Here is a 19,586-nt window from a genome sequence, read left to right as displayed (position 1 = left end):
CTGTAACAATGCCAGCATTAATGGAATCGCTACTACGTGCCAGGCACTTGAGCTACACAGAGACATAAGGCAAGGTCACTGCCAACAAACTCTCAGAGTCTGGAGCCCCACGGGACAGATGGGCAGCAGGCAGATGGAGCCGGCACCCCCAGCGTGTAAATTCGGCGATTTATGTGTCTCCCCATGTGCAGGACATGACCTCCCTCCATCCGCTCCAGCAGCTCGTGCTGGTTCCTGGCCACCTCCAGTCCGTATCCCAGTTCCTGCTATCCCAGACCCAATCTGGGCAACAAGGTAAGAACTCGGGTGTTTTCCACATCGATCAAGTCCAGCAAAGTGCTGCTGTGGCTTGCTGGATAAAGGAGTCCAAGTGTGGGGCATGGGTGAGTGGCTCACTCCTCTGGCATTGAGACCCGGGGAAGGGAGCCTGGCATTGCCCCCGCCAGGCTGAGAGTCCTCTGCTTTTCCCTCGCATCTTCCTCAACTTCACGGCCAGTAGAGACTGAGGTGCAAGGTGGCAAGGAGCTGGGGGCGGAGGGGAGCACAGGAAGGAAGAGCTCCTTGGGACATGCAGTGCAGACAAGTCCCAGTTCCTTGGAAATCTTTCAGGACTGATTCAGACTTTCACCTCCAGGAAGCCGGCCTTGACTCTGCTTGGGTAGAGCAGCAGCGCCACCCTCAGGCGGGAGAAGGGGTTTTCAGGTTTTCTTTGGCACGGAAATTACTACCAGAGACTGGCTCCTGGGCCAAGAGCAAACAGATTAGAATATTCATGATAATAGCTGGTATTTCTTGAACGTGATTTGCCAGGAGCCCTGATGAGTGATTTTCCTGGCATTTTTCAAAATAACCTTGTGTGGTAGATAGCCATAGTGTGTCTCTGGTGACATAAGAAAAGTCCGGAAGTTTGCCCGAAACCTGTGTTCCTGGCCATTGACCTGCACTGCCTGCCCACCGCCCCCCTCTCTCTGGTCTCCACTGACTAGGGCCAAAGTGATAGAGGAAGTAGGAGTTTGCCACCTGTGTACAAATCCCAGGTAGAGGCTTTGGAAACCCAGAATCCAAACAACGTGCAACTCTGCCTTCCATCCCTAACACCTGCCTAAATTACAGTCCCTACCCCTAGGTTCTGAGGCATCTCAGAGTATTTTTATGATGATGACTGAGAACATACTTGAGCCTTTAAGTACTTATTTTAGCTAAACAACATATATCACATTCCTAGGTAACAGCTAATTCCCTTCTGTTTTAAAAGATAGTGACGTGAGGGGCGCCTGGATGGCTCAGTTGGTTAAGTGTCCGACTTCGGCCTAGGTCACCATCTTCTTGTTCCTGAGTTCAAGCTCTGCGTCGAGCTCTGTGCTGACAGCTAGGAGCCTGGAGCCTGCTTCAGATTCTCTCGCGCTCTCTCTCCCTCCCTCCCTCCCTCCCTCCCTCTCTACCCCCTCCCGCTTGCGCTTTGTCTCTCAAAAAATATAAACATTAGAAAAAATTTTTATTTTTTTAATTTTATTTTTTACTTTTTTAACGTTTATTTATTTTTGAGACAGAGAGAGACAGAGCATGAACGGGGGAGGGTCAGAGAGAGAGAGAGACACGAATCTGAAACAGACTCCAGGCTCTGAGCGGTCAGCACAGAGCCTGATGCGGGGCTCGAACTCACAGACCGCGAGATCATGCCCTGAGCCGAAGTCGGAGGCTTAACCGACTGAGCCACCCAGGCGCCCCTAGAAAAAAAATTTCAAAGACAGTGATGTGAAAATGGCCCAGAGGTAGACATATAACCAGTGAGGTCAGTGTATGATGCAGGGCAAAATAAACGAACAAAAAATTTTCTGAAGGCAGAAAACTCATTGGTTAAAAAAAATTCTTTTTTTTTTTTTTTTTTAAATCACTTACTGGCTGTGTGTCCTTGGGAAACTTCACCTAACCTCTCTGAATAAAAACGGAGCAAAATAAAATAAAATGGAAAAACAGTAAGAAATAGAAAAATAGTAAAATTCTACCTCACGAGGTTATTGAGGGCTATTCCAAATAATGCATATAAAAAGGCTTCGCGTATTTCAAAAACGCAGTATAAATGTTAGATTACTATTAGCATTTAAGCCTCTGACTCCTGGCTCGGAGCTCCTTATGAGAGATTTTTGTTTACTTTAATAAGGAAAAATTAAGCCCTGACTTTTATAGACTGAGGAGCGTGAAGGTCAGCTTCCACAGATGCCGTACATCAGTGACCTGGAGCTGCTTAGGGACCCCAGAGACCCCAAGGTTCTGGTCTGTGCTGAGTGGTTGGGGTGACCCGGCCCATTGTTCTGGTAGCTCAATGGCTTCATTCCCGCAGCGACAGTGAGAGCTCCTGGCTGAGGACCTTCCTAGAGGGAGGCCACTCTCATGACCACCAGTCAGGCAGAGCCCTTCATGGGCTGTTTTCCTGGAGAGGGAAGGAGAAAGCGGTCCTCAGACAGTACGACGAGCAGGTGGAGACCATACCACCAGACAGAGTTTCCAGAGGCTTGGCCCCTGGTCTTCCCTTCTCTCTCAGCTCTTCCTCCCAAGTAGAAAATGTCCTCGTTCTGCCAAGAGCCTCTGGCCAGCCATGTGCCGCCTTTTGGGGCTCTCTGGCCCCATCTATGTGGCCTGGCATATTTGCAGATTTGCCCAGGTTTTTGTGGCTGTCTGCAGGCAAAATGGAGCTCCCCGGCCCCTCCGTTCCAGCTGCTTTTCCTTCCCTGTTGGATTTCTTCAGCCTACTTAGCAGCTCCCAGAGCAGGCTGGCCTTGACCTCCTTAGCCCGTGCAGCACCATTCCAGGCAGGCGGGCGGGCAAGCCGGAGGACTGGTTTGCGGATGGCTGTTTACCTGCTTATCCGTGTCTCGTTCGCCTCCACCTGCGTGTGGCAATGCCTGGCAGTCCCGTGGGGGCCCTTTGCACAGGGCTCGGGGTGGGTTGAGGGACCTGACGAGGTAGCAGGGGGTGGGGACGGTTATCTCGGTCCCGAAGCTGTGGGGCGTGTCCTTCAGACGGCCTGGATTTTATTGTGTTTGTTCCTTTGTCCCTCCCCTTCCACTCAGGTCTGCAGCCGAATCTTCTCCCCTTTCCGCAGCAACAGAGCTCTCTCCTCCTCCCGCAGACCGGGCCTGGCCTGGCGTCCCAGGTAAACAACCACATTCTTCCTGTCTCCCCCTGAGAATGCCTCAGCTCTGGACAGAGCTGCTCACCGGTGTTCCCCCACCCCCTCGATGCTGCACTTACGCCTCTGGGAAGAGGGGGTAGCGAGGGATTATCCCTGTTCACACACGAGGAATCCAAGCCACGGCCGGGAGAAACGATCGAACCAGCATCACCAACAGCCCCAGGACTGGAGCCCAGAGATCTCAGCTCCCAGGCCGTCCCGCTCAGCAGCGCGGGTCCTCCACACCAGCCCTGGTTTCGCTCACTCCTCTTAGGACCATCCAGGTCCTAAGGAGGGCTGACTTTCAGGGATGCCACGGCGACCGCCAGCCCTGCCCGGGTCCTCTCAAGCCCCAAGGAGGAGACCAGAGTCCCCACCAGGCCAGTCTCTCACCTCTGGGTCCCTGTCAAGACCCACTATCCTCGACCACCTCCTGCAGTGCACTTGTGCGGGTCAGGAGGTCCGAGACCGGCACGAGGGGCTGTTAACAGAGCTGCCGTGTTGCCACACGGTACCTGTTTGCCAATTACAAGGAGCCACCTCTTCCTCTGGCCGGACGTGGCCTCTTTCTAGGTGTGTGGCTCGCTAACAGCAGCAGGAGCTGTCTGGTAGGTGCCTCTCCTCCCCTCATCTGGGTGCCCCCGTGCACAGCTGCAGGAAATGGCTCTGCAGAGACAGGTTACAGGGCCCCACTGGCCCTCCTGTGTGTGAAGATCCCCACGGATCACTAAGGGCCCTGACTCTAGAGGGCTAGAGTGTCCACTGAAGACATCAGGAAGGGGAGAGGGTGCCATCTAGTGGCTAATAGGAAGCGGGCCACTGGAATCCTAAACTCACTCTCTCCTGGGGACTTGGAATGTCATCATAGACTTCCATCTGGAAGAGATCTTATAGAGGCCTGAGATCAACTCTCATATCTTACGACATGAGAATCCAAGGGGCCGTTCAGGAGGTTATTAAGATGGTCCAGGGCAGCGGTAATGAGGGACTTGCTCAGGGTTGTGGCAATAAGAGTAGAGAGGGAAGGGCAAACGAGGACCTGTTTGGGGAAGACGAACGAATGCAATTTGGCCTCTCGTTGGATATGAGAGGAAGGGAGAAGAAGGTCTAGCAGAGAGCTCAAGAAGTATTTGTTAAAGAACAAAGGAATCGATGAGAAGGAAGTCTCAAAGAGAGCTGAAGATTTCCACCCCCATCCTGCAAAACAGGACCAAACCCACAAGGCTCCAAATCATTCTGTTCTAAAAGATCCTTTGCCAGGGTCCTCTCACCTTCCTCATCCCGAGGCTGCCCATCTGAATTGTAAATCTGCAGGTCTCGGAAGAGAGAAGGAGGAAAGTTCACCTTAATCTAGGAAAACGGTAAACTGGGAAGGAGAAAGACAAGGGCGGATATAGGCAGTGCTGTCCACGTGGGCAGTGGCTCCTGGACGGGACACAATGCCTGGACCCCTCGGTCTGGGTTCCAGAGCTTGTGCTATGGTGGATGTCTTCAGGAGGGGGATTCAATCCAACCCCAAAAGGGCGCCACATGAACTCTAGGTTTTAGAGCCCATTTTTCTATGAAAATGAACTAAAGGAAGACTATGTCCTGACAACATTAAATGAGATCAACGTATATTTAGATAGCACAGGAATACCTTTGATTTAGAAACAAAAAACACAGGACGCTTGCCCCGCTCAGTCGGTGGAACATGCGACTCTTGATCTCGGGGTCACGAGTTCAAGCCCCACATTGGGTGTAGGGATTACTGAAAAATTAAATAAATAAACTTAAAACAAAAACAAAACAAAACGAAACACACCCAAACAACACTCTCGCGAAAGAAAATGATGGGTTCGAAAGTAAAATGGCAGTCATAAGGGTTTAAATTTTTCTGGAAGGTCTATCAATATAACAAGTCTCGGATGTCCTCTGTTATCTTCAGTTAATGCCTGTTAAACACCTCAGTTACTTTGCTTTGTGGAAAAGAACAGGCAAGGCCAACAACCTTTTCCTTGTCCCATTCTGAGATTTGCTTTTGGAATCTTAGTAAACAACCCCGCTAGCTCCTTTTACGGCGGAAAATTGAAAGAAGGAAGTTACCTGCCCAGAGTCAAACAATGAGTCATAGACTAAAACCCAAGAAGGCCACCTCCCTGTCCTGCAGTCCTGTGTCTGCCCCAGCTATTCTAGCTATTTGCTATCCCTTTGTAGAAACTCAAATTTTCACTTCCACGCCCCTGAAAAAAATAGGAATCAAGTGCGCCCAGACATCTGTCGCCTTCTAAGCACACAATAGAAAGTGCCATTTGATCTGTGCCATTGTGGATCTGTTTGGCATGTGTTCCCTTTTAGGCAATTGGGCGCCCCGGGCTGCCGGGATCTTCTTTAGACCCCCATCTGGAAGCGTCCCCACATCTCCCAGCGCCGAAGCATCTACCCAGCTCTGGAGGGGCTGATGAGCCCAGTGACCTGGAAGAGCTAGAGAAGTTTGCCAAGACCTTCAAGCAGAGGCGCATTAAGCTGGGTTTCACACAGGTTTGGTTTGCGGGGAGCTAGAAGGGATTGGGTTGAGCGAGCGGAGACGGGGCTTCCCGAGTGTACATTTGAGGAGCGGCCGGATGTTCAGTGTGTTTGGGGCAAGCCCACTTGTCCCTGTGTTCCCTGAGAACAGGGCACAGTTTCTATTGGTAAGGGAACTGGGGGACACTGCTGGGAAATGGGTGGGAGGAATGAGAGCCAGACAAGGGGTTGGGCATATGGGCACGGCCCTCTCCGAGTCTGGGGAGGGAAATGAACCAAAGTCTCCCTCTTAGAGGGAAAAAACCTGGAAAGGAGTCACGGTCACGGGTGGGTGCTTGAAGGTTCTGTCCGTGCATGATGGGCGCCAGGATGGTGGGGAACGTGGACAAAGAAGAGAAGGAGCCCGTCCCTCCGGCTTCTCCCTCTCGGTCCCCACATGCAGGGAGATGTGGGGCTGGCGATGGGAAAACTGTACGGTAATGACTTCAGCCAGACCACCATCTCGCGATTTGAGGCCCTCAATCTGAGCTTCAAGAACATGTGCAAGCTCAAGCCACTGCTGGAGAAATGGCTGCACGATGCAGGTAGGCATCCGGGACTCAAGGGTGGACGGTGCCCCAGAGGATTCTGCAGGGAAGGGGCTGGTGACTTGTCTGAGTTGAGGCTTTAGGCCGTCAGTGTGTAAGACCCCTTCTCCTCCTGGGCCTGGAACCACCTGAGAAATAAGATACAGGAGACAGACAAGGGGAGAGGGAAATGTCCGCTTCATTGCTGAGAGGGCCCCTTGAAAGAAATGGCTTCAGGTCTGTGGCCATGAAGACTTGGCCCCCTTCCCTTGTTCACCCTACGGCCACCCAGCCACCTGGGGACGGCTCACCAGAGACAAAGTTTGGGTCTGCAAACTTACTCACCTTGCGCTCTGGACCCCTTCTAGGTTGGGAAGATAGGGGAATGGGTTCTCTAGGATCTCCTGGGGGAGCCGGGAAGGCAAGAGTCACAACACAAGCCCTCTGTCTGGCTAACCTCGAGCAGGTCTCCAGAGGGCAGGGAGTCACCGTGAGCAAGACTAGTGGGGAAAGTCCTACAGCAGGAGCGGGGTCCGCAGGATCCTGTCAGCCGGGTGACCTGGGAGGCATTCCAGGAGGTCAAGGGTGCAAGCCAAGGGCAAGATGTTTGGAATACTGAATGGAGGAGGTTGGTGTCTGGGGACAGTGGGTGACAGGGTTCTTACCAGGACACCATCAACACATTGGACCGGAGAATTCTTGGTTGGAAGAGGCTGTCCTGTGAATTATAGGGCATTTAGCAGCATCCTTGGTCTCTACCCCCCGGGTACCAGCAGCACCTGCCGCCCGTTGAGACATACAAAAATGTCTCCAGATATCCCAAATGTCCCCTGGGGGAGCAGTCATGGTGCAAAACCGCCTCAGCCGAGAACCACTGGTGTAGGCAGAGAGGGAAGGAGCAGAGCCGGCGCCAGGCTGGGCTCTAGTCAGGAGACACATGTTGACGAGTACTTCCTGTGCAGAGGAAGGAAAGGGTGGGATGGGCAGACAAGGGGGTCAGTCACCCCCTCAGAAGTCCCTCCACGAGGAAACATGGAAGGTCAAGGAAGCTGTCCCCAACGACTTGTCCCTTCGTCAGCTTTCTTCAGGGCACTGAAGTGACAGAGATGATCAGAGGGCCTTAGGATCTTTGGGAAGAGACCTTACGGGTCGTTTCTAGTGCGTCCCCCCTACCTGATGCCTGAATCCTTCCTGTGGGGTATATCTGCCCACCGATCATACAGTGATCATCCAACACTTGCCCTGAAAAGAAAGTGACATCAGCACCAACATTCTGCCACCAAGTGCCATTGCTTTTAGCTCAAAACACCAGTTCCCATTTTACTGAGCATCCATATCCAAGCATCCTTGTAAAAGACAGACTCATGAGAGTCCCTTGTAGGAGCCCTGCCTGCACCCACTCACACCCACACATGCCGCTGATGTCTGAGTGTCCTTGAACCGTGACCGCAAACACTGGAGGCGTTGGCGTGGGAGTCGCGGAAGACCTTTGCCCAGAGCAATGAGGACAAGCAGGGTTCTTGGCCTGTTCTGGTTCCCCTTCCGGGAGGAGGGGGCTGGTCCCAAAAGAGCCACTGCAGAGCCTACGGGGCAGCATTGGTGGATCTCAAGGCCATGGACACAGAGCCTCAACTGGCCATGCATTCTCTTCTCTGAGCTTCCTTTGTCTTTCCACCTCTGGACAGAAACCTCTCCATCGGACCCCTCGGGGAGCACCCCCACCTCTTTCCCCACCCTCAGTGAAGTGTTTGGTAGGAAGAGGAAGAAACGGACCAGCATCGAGACCAATATCCGCCTGACTCTGGAGAAGAGATTTCAAGATGTGAGCGGCTCCTCCGGGTGGGAACGGGTGGGCTGATGTGCAGAGTTGGATGAGCGGACACACTCAGGCCCCTCGGTACCACACCTGCCCTGGGAAAGGGTCGGAAAGCAAGCCCAGGCACCCTCTCCAGGCACCCATGTGTCCCAGGGAGAGGGCGCCTTCGTCTTGGGTTTCAGGAACTTCTTCCCCCACTGACTCTTCTTGCCCTGACATTTTTTAAGGGCCCATTGTCCCTCTCACCGGGAGACTTAAAGAATGGGATATAGGGGGACGCCTGGGTGCCTCAGCTGGGTAAACATCCAACTTCGAATCAGGTCATGGTCTCCCAGTCCATGAGTTCGAGCCCTACATCAGGCTCTGTGCTGACAGCTGGAGCCCGGAGCCGGCTTCTTATTCTGTGTCTCCCTTTCTCTCCGCCCTACCCCTGCTTGCACTCTGTCTCTCTCTCTCTCTCTCTGTCAAAAATAAACATTTAAAAAAAAAAAAAAAGGGATATAGAGTCCCAGAAGAGGGTGGATCTCTGTATCCAGTTGAGGTAAAGGGAGCAAAGCCAGAACACTCCATATAAATTCTTTCTTTCTTTCTTTCTCTCTTTCTTTCTTTCTTTTACCTTAGTTGACATACAATATTATATTAGTTTCAGGTGTATGGCAGGGATTCAACAATTTTACCCATTACAAAATGCTCATCATAACAAGTATAGTTACCATCTGAAATTCTTTACTTTCTATGCATTGATTTGTAGTTTTAGAATTATCAGTGTAGTAAATGCTCACTGTAAACAGTTAGGAAAATATAGAGAAGTAGAAGGAAAAAAAGATCTACCATCAAATGGCATCTAAATGTATTTCCTTCTGCTTCTTTCTCCACACGCATTTAAATACTTGTGATCATATAATATGATACATTTGTTTGAACTTGTAGCAAAAGCATATTCCTGAGCCAGTATGTAGAAGCTAATAATAATACCAGCTTTGTGCCCTGTGGGAGCTAGGGAAGAGAAGAAGGAAAACAGGTGTGGTCTACACAGCTTCTAATCGGGATCCCTTGGATACCAGCCTTCAGAGCCTCTATCCACACGACCCAGGTCCCTAAAGGATGTGCCCTTGGCCTCATTTAATCTTGTGGGCCCCAGGCCTCCAAGACTGCTGCCCGCTCCAGCGAATTCATTCGCTGGTGCATCTGGCTCAAGGATTTGATGGCTGCATCCTGCTGGCAGAATGACAAGAGCTGGCTTTTCCTGCTGATTAGGTTTCTGGGAGCAGCCTGAGTAAGGGAGGGGGTGTGTAGGAAGGAGGGAAAGGGGCTGAGATCAAAGATTGGGTGGAGGGAGGGGTTGGAACAAGAAAGTGCTGAATATATATGTCTCCACAGTCTTGGATCCACATGCTTTAGTTTATGTTTTCCTATTTTGAGGTGGGACAGGAAGCAATAACACAAGAAAAGGTTATCAGGTTGTGTGGCGAAACATGGGGTTCGGGATTCTGCCCGTCCCACACACATGTCAAAGGACTTCTCCTTTCAGAACTTCTCCTGAAGTAAGAAATGAGGGAAGAGAGCTACATTTGTGGATCCTGTATTTTGTGGCAGGCCCTGGGCTTGGCAGTTTACACATGGTTTCTCATTTTAGCCTCGCAACAATCCTATACAGTAGACATTATTGTTCTCACTTCATACATGATAAGACTGAGGCTCAGAGAAGTTAATTAAGAAAGGTTCCTAAAGCTACACAGTAAATGATAAAGCCAGCATTCCATCCTAGGTCTGATTCTAAAGCTTTTGATCCATCCATTGGCCTATCTTGTTTCCTTGGAACTTCTGGCCCCCACCCCTGATTCTTGACCCTGTTCCCCCTTCCTGCTGACCACACTCTATCCCTTTGGTCTCCGCAGAACCCCAAACCCAGCTCAGAAGAGATCTCCATGATTGCAGAGCAGTTGTCCATGGAGAAGGAGGTGGTGAGAGTCTGGTTCTGCAATCGACGTCAGAAGGAGAAGCGAATCAACTGCCCCGTGACCACACCCATCAAATCTCCCATCTACAACTCCCGCTTGGTAAGTGGCCAAGAACCAAGCTGCCCGCCAAGCATGGGGGGGGGGGCGGCGAGGGAGGGGGCAGGAACAGGAATGGTGCCTGGAAGGTGAAGAGTCTTCTCCATCCGGGGAAAGATGGCCGTCGGAAGTTGAGAGGGGCATACAATAAATAGGCAAATAGATGCCATATGTGAAATAAACATAAGAATAAAGAAGGGTAAGGGGAGTGGACGTAATTATGAGGAGATGCTTTTTTAATAGAGAGGTCAGAGAGGACCTCCCTGGGAAGGTGACATTTGAGTGGAGCCCAAAGTGTTGGAAATAGATGAAGTATCTACAAGAAAGAGTGTCCCAGGCAGAGGGACCAGCAAGTAAAAAAGACTTGGCATGTTTGAGGAACAGAGGGAAGCCAGTATGGCTGGGGCAGAGTGAGGAAGGAGGCGAGAATAGGAGGGGAAATCAGAGACATAACAGAGAGCAGACCACCCAAAGTCATGGAGGTCACTAAAGGACCCTGGCTTTGGGTTTGTATGAAATAAGACACTGGAGAGCTGTGAGTGGAGAAGCCTAAACTGACTGAGGTGGAGAATAATCTACGTGGCAAAGGGACACCAGTGAGGAGAACTACAATAACCAGGCTGAGAGTAGAGGAAGCTTAGGGGAGGGTGGTAGCCAGGACGGTGACAAGAAGTGGTTGGATTCTGAATATACTTCAACCGTGGAGCCAACGAGATGTGCTGAGAGCTCAGATAAGGAGTGTGAGAAATGAGGCCAAGATGAGTTTAAGGGTTTTGGCGCGAACGACTTGTTGGAAGGCGCTGCCATTTTTTTTTTTTTTTTTAAGATGATGAAGAAAGCCAGAGATACAGGTATGAGGGGGGAAAAGACTAAGAATTTGGAGCTGGTCAGATTAAGCTGGACACGCCTCCTAAGGATCTGAGAGGAAGTGTCAAGTGGACAGTTGTGTGTCTGATTTCGGTGGTCAGGGGGAAAAGTCAGGGCTGGGAATAACGTGGAAGTTTGGGGAGTAGGAAATATCTTCTGCATCCAGGGAAAGATAGCGTCTGGAGGAACATTCTCTTCCTCCATCCCTGGGGATGCCATGGTTGGAAGGTTAAGGGAATTGGGGGCAATGCCACTGTCCTCAAATATTTTGGCACTCAAGGATGGGTGAGATTCAGCCTTGTCTGGGGTGGAACACAGCTGTTTCATAAAAACGACACCATTGTTCATTCTTTCACCAAACATTCCTTGGCCATCTACCATAGAGTGACCTTTGCGCAGAGTGCTGGGGATACACAAATAAATAATATCTGTCCCCTGTCCCAGAGGATCTCACCATCTAGCAGAGGAGACAGACAAAGAAACAAATGATAAACAACATCATAATTTCTCTAGGAGAATTTAGGAGTTGCGGCTAACAACGCCTTGCCAAGGTGGTGGTTAGAGAAGGCTCCCCCAAGGAGATAATTAATACCTGAGCTGAGTCTAAAAGGAAAAGGAGTGAAGAGGCAAATAGGTGTGGGGTGGAGTTCTCCTGGGGGGAAAGTGTAAGAACAGTAGCAGGGAGCAGGGAGAGTGTATGGCATGTTCCCAGAACTATGGGTGGTCCCTGCGGAGGGATGTGGAACGATGAGGCTGGACAGACCAGCAAGGGCCAGACTGAGGGGACTATGTACAACGCTAAGGAGACGGCTGGGAGAAGTCACCGAAGGATGTTGAGCAGGCCACTGACACATCAGATTTGCTTTCCAGAATGATCACTCTGAGTGCAGTATAAAGGGTGGTTTGAGAGACATGAGACTGGTTGCAGGGAAACCAGGTAGGATGTGGCTGCAGTTACCCAGGAAAGAAATAATGGGGGCTGAAGCAAAGCTAGGGACTAAGAACGAGGGGAAGGGAGAGAGTCAAGGGACAATGAGAAGGTGGAATTTTTGGGTCTTGGGTTATGAATTGGAAATCAGATGGCGGCAGGGAAATGACGAAGGAAAGAGAATACTCTGGGCTGACTGTCAGCATTCAGGTCGTTGGGCTGATGGGGCCAGTGGTTGCTCCACTGATGGGACAGTCAGACACAGGTGGAGGAGCGGATTCGGGAGCAGGAAAAGGTGACGATTTCCATTCTTTACATTATTATAATGTCCAGTGAGGCCTGTGGGACACCCACGTGGGGCTGTCCTTGGGCACTTGCATTGATGGGTCTGGAGGTCAGGAGAGAAGGCCGGGATGGAGACGTAGGTCAGGGAGTCATAAGCATAAATTGGTGGCTGAAATCCTAGGGGAGGAGGAGCTCAGCTATGCTGTTCGCACAACAGAGCCAAGAGAAAAGTCTAGTCTTAACCCTGGGGAACACCAGCAGGTGAGGGACAGGTAAAGGAAAAGGATCCAGGCAGGAAACTAAGGAGGAGCCAGAAGAGGCAAGAGATTGCAGTAAAGGAGATGTGAGAAGCCCCGTAGCAGTGCTCCGGGAACACAGACAAACACCGACGACGAGAGACACTCCAATCCGAATGGAGGCTGGGAGCGATGACCCCCTAATTTGTTCTTCAAACACAAACGCCTTTCCATACCAGGCGGGAGGAACCATCTGTGAGAAGGGATGGGATTATAAAATGATGTGCTGCATTTGGGGAATCACAACATTGCCATCTGACTGAAGCTAAGGTTTAGGGACTAAGAGAGGTTGATGAGGGCTGGCTCACGACGGGCCACAGGTACTAAATTACCCTGTAGGCTGTGAGAAAGCAATGAAAACGTTAAGTTGGAGGCAAGGGATATTCAGTCATCATTCTTTTCTTAAATATTTATCGAGCAGCCACCATATGTTTGGAACTGGGATATGGTGGTGGACGGGACCCGTATGATCCCTGCTTACGGTCCCAGCAGGGAAAATAGACACTAAGCAAATGCTCTTTGTGATGGAATCTCTAGAAGAGACGGAGGGTGATTTAGAGGGCCCTAACCTAGTCCCGGTGTCAGGGGCTTCTTGGAGGAAGGATGCTCAAACTGGCAGCAGCAGAATGAGTAGATGTTAATGGGGGTCGAGGGTGCACAGGGAGGACAGAGCATAGGGAAGAATATTCGAGGCAGAGGAAAGAGTGTATGCAAAGGCCCTGAGGCTGGGATGGGTGGAAAGGAGGAAGCACAGAAAGCTGGCATGGGCTGGAACCCAGGGAGTGAATGAGTATGAATGAGGAGGCTGGAGGGGTAGGCGGGGGCTAGATTATGTCAGGCGTGTCAAAGAAATGGAACCATGTGATAAGAGCATCGGAATCTTTAAACATGGGGCTTTGGGAGGTAGGTTCTCGCTTTGGTCCAAGCCCAATCCAAGACACCCACATGGAGAAAAGCAGTGGGAGGCATGGAGGAGCCAGGAAGGAGCCTGATTCGTTCTCATCATTCATTCCACACTTACTTACTGAGCACCTACAAAGTCCTAGGCACTGTAGTCGGTAGACCTGAACAGACATCATCCTGCCCTTGGGAAGACTACAGCCTAGCGGCGGGGGAAAGATGTTAAATAAATAATTACATTAATGCTTGTGATGTTACAGAGGCAGCGGAGAGAGAGCATGTTCTGATCCTATCGTCTCCTCAGGTCTCATTGGCACAGTCTCCTTGGGACTAGGACATAGTTTCTTCCGCTTCTGATATGAAGTGATCTGCAGGATATACAGTTAAGCAAAAAAAAAAAAAAAAAAAAAAAAAAAAAAAAGCAAAAAGCAAAACAAAATGGTGCAAACCAGTGTGGGCTGAATGCTAGCATTTATATAAAAAACTAAAAAGGGGGAACCATAGATACGTCTGCTTGCATATGCATAGCCTGCCTCCAGAAGGAAACAGAAGAAGCTGGTCCCAGTGACTAAACACGTTATTTATTTTAAAACAACAACAAATGTCTTGGGTGTGGCAGTAGGGAGGAGAGGAGAAGAGGGAGAGAAATCATTGATAACATCTCTTACCAGGAGGCCTCACACCTGCCTCCACCCTTCATGGCCCCCCCCCCCCAGCCCTACTGAGGAGGCTCATTGTAAAAAGGCAGGTAAATGAAGACAGCAGAACCGTAGCTGATTAATTGGGAAATGAATACATGCCACATCCTGTTGGGATGAGAGGATCCGAGCTGGGGAGGGGAGGGATATCAAATCACAGCTCCCTGAGAACTTCCTTCCAACGTCCTTTGGGAACATCGATTGGAGCTTCCCCTGTCGGCAAGAGGAGAAGAAAGGGAAGGCAAGGTATGCAGATTTCAGCTCAAATGAAGAGGTGACCGGTGTCCAGAGACAGTTGACAGCTTCCTTCAGGGGGGAAGGGAATAGACGCTTAACAAGCCTGGCACTCTTTGCCAGGCATTGACTTGGAAGCTTTATGGACATTATCTTATTAAATCTTAATTAAAAGGAAATATAAGGGAGGTATTACCTCTAGTTCACGGATGAGAAAACCAAATCTCAGCGGGGTTAGGTAACTCGCCCAAAGTCACGTGGATAGTTACGATGGAACCACGTTCTCACCCCCAGATCTGTTGGGCCCCGAAGCCCATTCTTTCTATTACAACTTGTTCTAGGTCGTGCTAAGGCAGTGATTCTTAAGGGGGAGAGTCCTGAAGAGTAAGGAGGTTCGAACTAAATGACCTTAAGTCCCTTCCCAATCTCAGAGTCGGTAATGCTGGGAGGTCTTCAGGGCAAAATGAAAGTTTAGCTCCTCCAGTTTTCTCTGGAGAGTGGGCGGTCCGCTCAGACACCAGGCCAGGAAGCCTGAAACAGGTTGTTAGGGCCGGGCTCTGCTGCACCGAGCAAAGGGATCTCTTGGAAGAAAAGAGCGAGGCGCTGTAGCCAACTGACAGCATCTGCTACGACAGGGGCCAAGCCCTCGGTACGCCAGCTTCATCCTGGCAGTGCCGAAGAAGCCTTGCCAGGGGGCCCAGCAGGGAGGGCAGGGCCCCGGGGTCTGCAGAACTGGAGCCGATGCTGTACGTGGTCCAGAGGCCCTCTTCTGGAAGCGGGGGACAGAGCGGAGGTTTGGAACTAGGCGAGCAGCCAGGAAGCTGAGTCCTGCTATCTGCAGTCTGGGGCCCAGCACCCTGGGAGAAGCAGTCAAGACTGGAGAAGGGAGCAGACACAAGACATTTACAAACCTCTGTTGCCTTTCAGGTCTCTCCCTCTGGGTCTCTGGGCCCCCTCTCTGTCCCTCCTGTCCACAGCACCATGCCTGGAACAGGTGAGCTTTACAATGGGTTTCTGAAGAACTCCAGAATTCCTTTAAATGATGGGATGGGGCGCCTGGGTGGCGCAGTCGGTTAAGCGTCCGACTTCAGCCAGGTCACGATCTCGCGGTCTGTGAGTTCGAGCCCCGCGTCAGGCTCTGGGCTGATGGCTCAGAGCCTGGAGCCTGTTTCCGATTCTGTGTCTCCCTCTCTCTCTGCCCCTCCCCCGTTCATGCTGTGTCTCTCTCTGTCCCAAAAATAAATAAATGTTGGAAAAAAAAAATAAATGATGGGATGGTAGACCTGAAAGGTAACTAAGTCAGCCTTCCTTAAATGTATTTCAATGGCTATTAAAATCTCTGCCCGGAGAAGAAGGGTTCTGTGACCACCTAAGTTTGGGAAGTGCTGAAGAGGCCAAGTTTAAAACGAGCGTTTGCTTTCTGCTTCCGCTGCCATACTTTCTCAGCACCAGAGTGCATTTCACATCCCTGAAGGAGCTGTATAGAAGGCAGGGTTTTCCAAACCAGTTTTCTGCGGAACTCTATTTTTCAAAAAGTACCTACAGCCTTCCAAAGAACTAGCAGGGGCGACCATACGTCTGCATGTGCCCCGGACAGCCCCAGCGTCTGCCTCTTGTCCGGACACGATCAATAGCACTGCTCCCCACTCGTCAAAGTATCTTGGCTTGCTTGGATGGCAAGATATCTGTCCCCTTATTCACGGGACGTTGTTAGGGAAACCCAAAAATGAGGATCCAAGCCTGTCCCCTGGCTATACTCTTTCTAGGAGATACACGGGCATCTTTCTGTGGAGACAGAAACAGGAGAGGGGCGGGCGACCTTTAATTGTGGCCTCAGATGCTCTTTCCTCTCCTATTCCCTTTTCTCGTTTTCCTCTCCTCCTCCTTTCCGAGCCTTCTTGTTCCTTTCCCCCTCCCGCCTCGCAGTCTGGGGCTACATACGCCCAGCCCAGGGTGTGTCCCGGGGTAGGATGATTTTGGCATCTGTCCTTTTGCGTTTGGCAATTCTTGGACCCGCAGAACCAGCCATGCTGCTCTCCAGGGCCTGCGCTGCAAAGAGCATTTATGATGAGAGTCCCTCTGGGGCCGGGTGTTGATGCAAACGAGGCAGGAGGTGGGCCGATGGGTGGGAGGTAGGGAGAGGGCGGGGATACATGTCTGAAGGGCCAGGTCACGAGGTCCCGGGACCCAGCAGCATTATTTTCCCCCTTGTTTTGGCCTCTCTTCGTCCTCAGGAACGTCATCCTGTTCCCCTGGGAACAACAGCGGGCCTTCGTCTCCCGGCTCCGGACTCCACGCCAACAGCCCCACTGCATCTCAAAATAACTCCAAAGCGGCAATGGGCGCCTCCGGTTTTAACTCTTCGGGGTGAGGTGGAGGAGAGAATACCGAGACATTCCAGCAGGATCAAGGGACCATGCAAGAAGCTGGGTCAATCCTTCGGGGCAGGAAGCCTGCCACTTTCTCGGAGAGGGGAGTTGGGGTGGCAGGACGAGGACAGAGTGGACAGCCAGGCTGGACCGTATCCCTAGGGAGTGGGCTTTAAAAGAGAAGCTTCGGCCAGCCAGCAGTACTGGCAAGAGGCTGATGTCAACAAAGCCAATATTTCCATCCTCACTGGGAGGGTGGAAATTTCTAAACACTCCTGTAAGGAAGGGCCAGGTCCTTCAGTGGGCTTGGGGGTTCTCCACTCCCTGCCAGGAACCCTGCTCTTGGGGCGTTCTGACGTGAGTGGGAGCTGTCAGTGTGGCTGACACAATGACAGAGGGAAGTATTGCCTCCCTGCCCCCGCCCCCATCTCGGGTTCCCACCTGGCATGCAGCGAGGTAAACCGCCCCTGGGACCAAAGAGTCTGCTCCAAAAAGTATTCTCAGAGCAGGTGCTTTGAGAGATGGCTCACGGATTCAGAGCACAGCAGAGATTTGAAAGTTAGGCAGTACCTCGTCGGAAGAAATGAATCCACTTGTCCAAACCCAGGCCATTCCACAAGGCAGCGAGGTCTTACTGACCGATAACTGTTGCATACACCAAACTTCTGGAGCTCGTCAACCACCCCTGCCAAAAAAAGGGGGGGGGGCGAAAAAACCATATAATGCACATGTTTTACTGTGTTTTGAGCTAGAATTCACATACCCTACAATTTACCCCTGAAGGTACAATCCAGTGCGTGTTAGTGTAGTCACAATGTGGCATAACCATCACCATAATCTAATTCCAGAACGTTTTCATCGCCCCGGAGAGAAACCCTACACCTGTTAGCAGTCACTGCCCATTTGCGTCTTCCCTCAGTCACATTAGCACCTTTTAGCATTGACTCGTTTTTTTTCCTTCCTTCCAGATCTTGGTACCGATGGAATCATCCCACCTACCTCCACTGAGACCAAAAAGTTTCTCCGAATCCACCTGGCCCTGTATTCCCCACTGGAAGGAAGGGAATCACGCCTTCTGTGTATGGACAGCTTACGGTCAGCAGAGTGAAAGAGAATCCCCACTGTCAACCCAAACTCTTGCTTCTTCAGGAGCGAGGGCCCCCAGAGATCTAAACTGTGATTGAAGCATGTGCGGACTCCTAATGCTCTTGAAACATATGCCCCTCCTCGCTGTTTACCATTTTCACCTTCCTTCCCCGTGCTCCTATCTCCTAGTTCTAAATATCTCAGACGGCTTCACTGTGGCAGTAGTCTCTCGGAGAAAGGACATCTTGCCACGATTTCCCAATGCATCCGTGGGCCTCTCGGGGACAGACGTTTGCCTGGTGTGCCAAACAACCGGAAGGAGAGATGATGGTTTTGACTCTGAACTTAGCCTCCACCTCTGAACCGATTCTAAAATCTGTGAAAAGATTTGAATCCGATGTCTCCACCAAAGACTTGATGTTTTCTCCGTTCAGCAAACTTTTCTGACTGAATCTTCATTTCACCCCATTTTCTCTTTAGCCCCCTTTTCTAGAACCAAGATCCAGTCGTGATTGCCTTCTCCAGGTTCTCTCTTCTTTACAGAAGGCTGAGCCACCCTCAGCCCCCGGGCATGTTTCTCTGCCCACAGGTGCTCTTTTGTTTGCTATACCTGCCCCGGAGCTCAGGAGTGCTTACTCCTTCTCTCCCTCCCCGTCCTTACCTGGGTCCCCTCTCTCCCTCCCCGCCCCCCACCCCCGGCTGCAGAAGAAAGGACACAAAAGCAAATACGTAAGAGTTATGTTGGCAAAATACCTGTATATAGCCCTCTCCAGTTTTTGCAATGACGTTCTCTCCTTAATGTGGAATTTTCCAACAAAATGTTTAACTCAGGTGTGAATTTTGAAGATATCTCTGTAATATTTTATCTTCTTTTTAAAAAAAAAAAAGAAAAAGAAAGGAAAAAAAATGCCAAAGTGTGAAATACTGTGCTAGCTTCCACAAGAGTTCCCACATGGGCTGGGAATCTTTGTTGACTTCTCGGGAACATTATCTCTAGTCTCCTTCTTTGTGGGCCAGTGTGTAGAGATGTAACATGAAGCCATTCCAGAGATGGTAACCTTTTTTTTTTTTTTTTTTTTAAAGACTGTATATCCAAGAAAATGTTGAGATTCAAAGGAATCTCTCTGTTCCTAAATAAATTTGTAGAGTTATGATATAAATGATTCCACCGCTGATAAGAAGAGGTTTAGATTATTGTTCTGTGTCTTTTGTTGAGGGGGATATGAGTGCGTATAGTGCAATGGGATGGGGGAGCACTTGGCTGGCTCAGTAAGTGGAGGAGGCAACTCTTGATCTCAGGGACATGAGTTCAAGCCCCGCGCCGGGCGTAGAGATTACTTACAAAAAATGGGATGGGGAAAATGTTGCCAATTGGTGCATTAAGTCTGTTACTCCCCAGACCTGCTGCTGAAGATGATCTACATTAATACAGGGCTTTAAAGAGTTCAGAGTTCTTGCTCTTTCTGACAGAGGAGGAGGAGGCTGGTTGCCTCATTTTGTAAGGGGGAGGATAGAAAGGGGGAGTTTTAAGGCCAAGTCATTCAGACTTAAGAGGTGGAGGCAGAGGCTGAGGAGGCTCATATCCCAGATATCCTGAAGGTCAGTTATTCAATATCCACAATGGAAAGCAATAGATATGAAAAACAAAGCATAATTCAACAATCAAATATAGGTGGCCTTGGAAATGCGCTGTGACTTTTGGTGAGGGGCTTGAGGGGCAAGCAAGCTCTCCTGGTGGTTTTTCTGAGGTTAATAAAAATTTCAATCGTTACCATGCCCGAGGTTGACAACTGACCTGTGCGAAAGG

At 50.6% G+C, this 19,586-nt stretch overlaps 1 protein-coding gene across 2 annotated transcripts in view; it reads left to right on the top strand.

Annotated features, from left to right (window-relative positions):
- Positions 1 to 18,968, top strand: part of POU2F3 (POU class 2 homeobox 3) — a 79,350-nt gene extending 60,382 nt beyond the window's left edge. For both annotated transcript variants that reach the window (XM_086678857.1, XM_086678858.1), the window contains exons 5-13: positions 192 to 294; positions 3,072 to 3,154; positions 5,510 to 5,692; positions 6,120 to 6,261; positions 7,929 to 8,065; positions 9,958 to 10,119; positions 15,252 to 15,318; positions 16,559 to 16,691; positions 17,662 to 18,968. In XM_086678857.1, coding sequence (XP_086534983.1) covers positions 192 to 294; positions 3,072 to 3,154; positions 5,510 to 5,692; positions 6,120 to 6,261; positions 7,929 to 8,065; positions 9,958 to 10,119; positions 15,252 to 15,318; positions 16,559 to 16,691; positions 17,662 to 17,701 — 1,050 coding nt within the window. In that variant the 3' untranslated portion in view covers positions 17,702 to 18,968. The remainder of the gene's footprint in view (positions 1 to 191; positions 295 to 3,071; positions 3,155 to 5,509; positions 5,693 to 6,119; positions 6,262 to 7,928; positions 8,066 to 9,957; positions 10,120 to 15,251; positions 15,319 to 16,558; positions 16,692 to 17,661) is intronic.
- Positions 18,969 to 19,586: the final 618 nt, after the last annotated feature.

This window comes from Puma concolor, chromosome D1 (assembly GCF_028749965.1).
Source record: "Puma concolor isolate L17-30 chromosome D1, mPumCon1.1.hap2, whole genome shotgun sequence".
Classification (NCBI taxonomy): Eukaryota; Metazoa; Chordata; class Mammalia; order Carnivora; family Felidae; genus Puma; species Puma concolor.
Note: the sequence above shows the minus strand (reverse complement) of the source record. Positions and strands in the feature narration are given on the sequence as shown.